At 41.8% G+C, this 6496-nt stretch overlaps 1 protein-coding gene across 1 annotated transcript; it reads left to right on the top strand.

The window, feature by feature from the left end:
• Positions 1-713: 713 nt before the first annotated feature.
• On the top strand, positions 714-5584 carry LOC123136661 (putative protease Do-like 14). Its single transcript, XM_044556116.1, has 10 exons — positions 714-974; positions 1070-1180; positions 1894-2021; positions 2104-2387; positions 3517-3586; positions 3925-4055; positions 4427-4550; positions 4753-4839; positions 5124-5248; positions 5323-5584. Exons 1-10 carry the CDS (start codon positions 851-853, stop codon positions 5354-5356), a joined length of 1218 nt encoding a protein of 405 aa, XP_044412051.1. The 5' UTR covers positions 714-850; the 3' UTR covers positions 5357-5584.
• The last annotated feature ends 912 nt before the right edge of the window (positions 5585-6496 follow it).

Raw genomic sequence — 6496 nt, 5'->3', positions numbered from 1 at the left:
TCTAGGGGCTACATGTCGATCCTAATAGATATACTTGGAGTACACGCCAAGTCTTCGGTGAAGTCCGATATGCTTGTGCCACAGGTTAGAGGCCTCCGGAGTCCTTCCTCATCAACGTGTTGTTAGTCCGGCCCATGGACTAGACCGGCTAGGCCGGGTCCTCCTAGTCCAGGACACTTTCAGCGAGAAAAAAAAGGAGAAAGAGCCATGATTTTGATGCAGCCAAGGCCTGACTGAGCGGTACTTTGAAGTTTATATAGGCCAAGATTTTGATGCAATTACATTTTTTTAAGGGGTCTAACGATTCTTTATTCAAACAAGTTCAACGGAATCATTTCAATATCATGTAGTTGAAGAAACCACGGTCTACCTCCATCTAGAGATAAAGAAAAATTAGCAATGCTATCAGCCTCATAATTTCTAAACCTCGTAATTTAACATACCGAAATTACATTCCAGAGCATAGCTGTCCATCGGGGCCGTGCCATCCAGGACAGCCCGCCATGGGCCAGACACGCCATGGGCTAAACAGGCCGTGCTAGGGCCTGTAGGCTGGGCACGCGGGCCGGCACGCCACGGCCTGTTTACCAATCGGGCCTCGGCGGGCCGTGCCTCACACGATTAGCATGGGCCGGGTTGTGCCGGCCCGTTTGGCCAGTTCTGTTCGAGAGGCTGGATAGGGACGCACGGAACCAATCATGCCATAGGTCTCCTCTTCCGCTTGCACTCCCAATCGACCAAATATACATGAGCAAAGAGAAGGAAAGGTCCCGGTCGAATCCATCGATTACTACCGCCCAGACTCTTCCTTCATGTTGAGTGCCTGTGTCCAAACCACGCCGCGCTGACCATGTCGGATCTGCGGCACGGAGAGCCGCTGGCGAAGCAAAGGAACATCGACCCCATCGCCCGGACTGACCATCCGTGGGATCTCCCTGCAACAGTCCCCCTCCCCCACCGATGCGACTGCCCAGGTGCAAACCTTATCTCCTTATCCTTGCTTTCTCATAGGGATTCTCTTACCTGCCCTGCTTAATGTTGGAGGTTATTAATAATGTTATAAAATCAGAGGACAGCGTTTTGGTGATTCCCCGGGAGGCAAACCTCCCGATTGACAGAGAAGCAAAGAAGGTCGTGGCACGGGTGTCACAAGCAGTAGTCGGCGTCGCCAGCATTACCGGTTAGGCTGCTCTTTCTTCTCGTACGGACGCGTTCTGCTTGTGTATGCCATATCAATTACTCGTACTGTATTGTAAGAAGCCGAACCAATAATAACTTATGTTGAACCATAATGTTCTCTGACATAACTTCATGTGGACACTATTCTAGAAACAGCAGACTTACATTTAAGTTTTCACAAAGAGTTCACCTTTTTTTTTGTTTACTTTAAGTTTCCCCAAAGTTGGACCAGAAAAGCTTGCAACTTTTTTTTTTCACAAAGTTGTGCTAGAAAAGGTTGCAAAACAAAAAAGTTGCAACCTTTTCTTGTCCAACTTTGTGAAAACTTAAATGTAAGTTTAGTACAGGTTTGTTAACTACTAGGTGCTGTTTCGCATAAACAACTTTAGAATGTACTATCACAGTTGATCCAGTGGTATTCTATTGTGTGCTCAAGCTTCTTTCTTCTACTCCCTCTGTAGAGAAATATAAGAGTGTTTAGATCACTAATATTTTTAACTGCAATATTTTAAAATTTTCTCCTTATTAGAAGAACATTTTCATATTCTTGTTGCTGCCTTATCATTATGCTTATTCATCCATTTTTATGAGAGCCCCTGGTTTACATTTTGCTGTAAATGACTGGTTTCACATTGAAGGAAAACCTGTCAAAACATAGTTCTTTTGCATTTTTTTCTTAAATTATTTGCCATCTTATGCATCGCTATTTTTTAGTTTATGGCGATCAGCTGTGGAGAGCTTCAGGCTTTATTGTCGAATTTGATGAATCCAGCATGATTGGGACAATATTTTCATGTGCAACTGTATCTGAACACATTCCGATGTTCCCTAAAATTGACAAGGTAATGCTCTTATCGAGTACAGGTCTCTTTTTGGGGTTGGGGAAGGGGGATGTGTTGCTAATTTATATGATGCTTGTTGTAGATAAGAGTATATCTATTTGATGGTACCTCTTATGACGCCACCATAGAAGCTTGCGACAATCACTGGAATTTGTTAGTATTGTCTGTTTCATTTGGTCGTGCTGTCAAAACCATGAACATGGTGGAAATTAGCGAGAACAGAAATGCGATGGATGTTCATCTTCAAGGATTTGTGCTACAGCCTCACTCAGCTTCTGAAAGGCTTTGTCCTGGCGATACCATTATCGGACTTGGTCGACAGTCTACAGAGCCTTTTGGGCTTCAAGCGAATTGTGGAGTTTACAGGTAAATGTCTTCTTTTTACTGCATACAGTAGTTAATACCTTGTTTATGTGAAATCCAGCTTTCAGTAAATTGTTACAAGTAAACAAAAATGGTGATTACTCCAGTGGACACAAAAGAAGGGCACACATTTGCCTAAAAAGCCTTCACAGCTAAATTTGATTTACGAGGAGCTTTCGACAGAAAATCAAAGACATCTAGGTTACTCCCACTTGCTCTCGCTACTCATCCTATGAAAGATTGGGGGTGGGGGGGGGTGGGGGGGGGGGCGTACATGTACTGATTTACATATCCTGGGAATGAGAGGGAGAGGTTTATTAGGAGTTTAAGCGGCGGACAACATCGGTAAGTGATAACAGGAGTACGGCGAGGTTTGCAAGATGGGAAAAGGAGAGAAAAGGGTGACAAGGCAATTCTAGTGCCGGTGGTTGCACCAGATTGCCAGGAGCATGGAGCGGTTTGGTGGTAGGGATGCGTGTGTACGAAAGATGAAGATAGGAGAGAAATGCTCTATTGCTCTGCAGTGAAGGGAGATTCGGCAACAAAGTTGGGAAGAGGTAGAGAAGTCAGCTAATAGTAAAACAATCAAACACAATTTGGGGGAAGGATGGGCACGAGGTGGAATACATTTTCATTTTAGTGGGTTTTCGAGTTGCATGCTATAGTGGCTGTCAGTGCCATCGACTCTTGGACGGAGTTGGAGGTGGCCACGGACATCAGGGTTGAACGTGAAGAATTTGAGTGTGTGGTAGACAGAGTTGGAGATGAGGCAATCTTTTCCATCTCCATTTAGGTGGAATGGATTAAGGATTAAGAGCAGGGGATCTGAATAGAAGTGTGAATGGAGCATAGAGGTGAGTATGCTCTATATGATCGAGGGAAATCATATTTTGATGGCCAAAGTCCATTCTGGCAAACTCACACATTTATCAGTGTCCATGTACTGAAACATGATTTGCATTGTGTTCTGGCAAATGCCATCCAAGTGCGATGTGTTGTACGATTGTTTTCCTTTCTACCATGTGTACACATAATTGCTACAAACTGGGTGCGAAATAAAAAAAAAGTGAATAGATGGTATAGGAAATTTAGACACTAGCACTAACTTTCTTTCTCGTTGTTTTTGTACCAGCTACGAGCGTTGGGCAGATCTCCCTAGGTTTTGCCATGAAATGCAGAAAGCAACATTTATAAACACATATGTAACATTTTCATTTTTTTAGTTGTCTAATAATTAGTTATACTAGTCCTTCCATTCTAAAATATAGTGCTTATTAGATTTTTTCAAAGTCAAACTTTGTAAACTTTGACCAACTTTATAGAAAAAATTATCAACTTCTAGAATACCAAATGAGTATCATTAGATTCATCAGGGACTATATTTTCATATGGTATATTGTTGGTATTGTAAATATAGATGATTTTCTCTATAAACTTGGTCAAAGTGTGTGAACATTGACTTTTGAGAAAACCAGTGCGTACTATATTATTGGATGGTGGGAGTACTTTTTTCGCTGTATAACACAATTTTTCCTTGTAGGCGTCAATTGGAGGTCCAGCAATAAACAAAAATGGCAGAGTCATTGGAATGCTTTTCCATGATCTAGACTGTACTCCTTTCATGCCATCCAACATCATTTTAAAATGGTGGGATCATTTCAAAAAAACTAGGTATGCCTTTGGATACTAAGCATTGTCGTCTTATGTACTTCTTCCATTCCATATTAATTGTCGCTGATTTAGTACGAAGTTGTACTAAATCAACGACTATTAATATGGAATGGAGGGAGTAGTCTTTATCTGGAAGCAGCTCACAAAAAATGATGAGATATCATCTGTCTTTGCTTGACCTGTACGCATGCTCTTATAACTTTGGAAGCCATTACCTTGCTCAAATGTGTGGCTATGTATTCTCCTGCACTCTGTTCATATGATTTATGTGCTTGATTTACAGGAGGCATTGTCGCCTAACTATGGGAGTTTTGTTGTGGCTCTAAATTCTCTTGCACTCTGTCCATTTGATTTATGTGCTTGTTTTACAGGATGTATTGTCGTCCAACTATGAGAGTTTTTGGTGTTAATCTACATAATGCTCAGTCTTCACCTTGGGTAAAAGTTCCCACATCTTTATATGAAAGCTATGATGATGGCTTTCTTGTGGAGCGGGTATGCCTTGCCTTCATTATTTTTCTTACATGTTAAGTTTTGGTAGTTTTTAAACTTGCTTATTGCCTTTCTAAAGCTGGTACATGTTTCAGTATGAATATTAACCATGCTAATGTATAAATGATAAAGAATAAAGTGCCACATTTCATATAACTGTAACACTTTATGTTGTTTTAATGTGTTGATACTAATTCCCGACAAGGTACCTCGATCTGTGAAATCAGCGGGATTACAGCAAAAAGATCTTATTATTACATGCAATGGGAAACCTGTGGCTACGAGTTTACAGGTACATCTATGTCTGGCTACTTATCTTGTGACATTCACTCTTCATATGTTGCTATTTGATACCCCCCCCCCCTCCCATTCCAAAAATAAGTGTCGTTGTTTTTCACTAAAACCACGACACTTATTTTGGAATGGAGGGAGTATTTACTATTATTACTACAAGCGTGCAATGCTATTTTTTGAGTTGAAGTTCTGACTACATTGGACATTATTTTCTGATTATTTATGTATATGCGTTTCTGTTTGTTCTCATGTGTTTTTTTGTTTTTGTTTTGATCTCACTAGTTGTTCGAAATCTTAGCGGAGAATATTGGAAAAATGGTGGGGGTTACTTTTATTAAGGCTGAGGACAACAGTAAGCATTCAATATATCTTCCTGTGGAGGAGACTCTGGAGAAAAACTTCTACAGGTATTTACCTTTCCACCTAGTTAATTTAGGACAATATCCTTTCTTCTGCGCTCACTATTCTACTTGTGTATCAGCTGGCCAATTGCACAGTACAGCAATCTTTGCTAATGTGGAGTGAGTTGATGCCGTTTCGTGTTTTTTGGGGATTCTGGTGAAGCTCCTCCTGTTTGGAGTTGTTTCTTTGAAGGGAAATGCTGTTATAGGAGAATGATGACCATCGGCAGCACCAAGTTTCTCATCTTTTTGTAGGCTGACATACTATTTATCTCTTGGCATTATGTCATGTCTCTACTATGGTCGAGGATGCTCTTTGTAAATGCATCAACGGTTCAGCTTTGTGAAATATCCTTTTTTTTTTACCCAAATGATAAGTGTCACGTGTGGCACGAAGCACTCTGACCCCAACCCCAACGTTTTTTACAACTAAAGTTGTCATCCAAAAAGCAAAAAGAAACCTAAAAAGAAACTGAAACTTGCCATGCTTTACAACTAAAGTTGCCATCCTTGCGTCACTAAACTTGTCATAAAAAATGTTCGGAGTTGTGTGTTCGTGCCACTGTATCCAGTATTGTTTCGAACTATATATTACCGTCACTGGTGCTGTTTTTATCTAAAGCACTCAATGTTGCAAATAATATGGTGCTCCCTCCTGAGTGCTCACGCAAAACAGCCAACAATGCGTGTCTCCAACCTTTGCGGTCTCTTGTGACAGAAAAAGGGCGATTTAGCCATCTACTCCCTCGGTTCCAAATTACTTGTATTACTTGTTGTGGTTTTAGTTCAAGTTTAAATTTAAACTAAAACCACGACGAGTAATTTGAAACGGAGGGAGTAGGTCAGTGGCCGCGCCGGCCGACGCCGCTGCTATTTTCCGACCACTTCACTCTGCATTGGCTTTGTGGTCTCGTCTTTGATTTCAGCCGGTCTGCTCGTCAGGTCGTCTGTACTTTGTCCGACCCTAACTTGCTCCGCGGCAGGTGTCGTTGTTGATCTAGCCAGATTGCTTCGCCAGGTCGTCTGCATGTTCCTTTGATGCGTGGAAGCTCTGGTTTCTTGCTGATTGGTTATTTGAGGTGTTCCCTTGAGGGCGGCTTCTCAGTGCATGAATCTTGGGCTGGAACTATCGCGCTTTAGGGCTTCTTACTGCGTGAATCTTGGGATGGAACTGTCGCTGCCTGCATAAGGAGGCGACAGCTCGTGTGCTTCTGGAAGAGCGGATATCCTTATTCTATCTGAAACCATCTGGAC

The sequence above is a fragment of the Triticum aestivum genome, chromosome 6B, assembly GCF_018294505.1.
Source record: "Triticum aestivum cultivar Chinese Spring chromosome 6B, IWGSC CS RefSeq v2.1, whole genome shotgun sequence".
Taxonomy (NCBI): domain Eukaryota; kingdom Viridiplantae; phylum Streptophyta; class Magnoliopsida; order Poales; family Poaceae; genus Triticum; species Triticum aestivum.
This window is presented reverse-complemented; position numbering and strand designations above follow the sequence as displayed.

What these genes read in the sequence shown, in the direction of transcription:
- LOC123136661 (XM_044556116.1), top strand. Translation starts at nt 851, where the DNA reads ATGTCGGATCTGCGGCACGGAGAGCCGCTGGCGAAGCAAAGGAACATC. An exon ending in CGGCGTCGCCAGCATTACCG is followed by an intron (nt 1,181 to 1,893) that starts GTTAGGCTGCTC and finishes GCTATTTTTTAG; the next exon opens with TTTATGGCGATCAGCTGTGG. An exon ending in TGTTCCCTAAAATTGACAAG is followed by an intron (nt 2,022 to 2,103) that starts GTAATGCTCTTA and finishes TGCTTGTTGTAG; the next exon opens with ATAAGAGTATATCTATTTGA.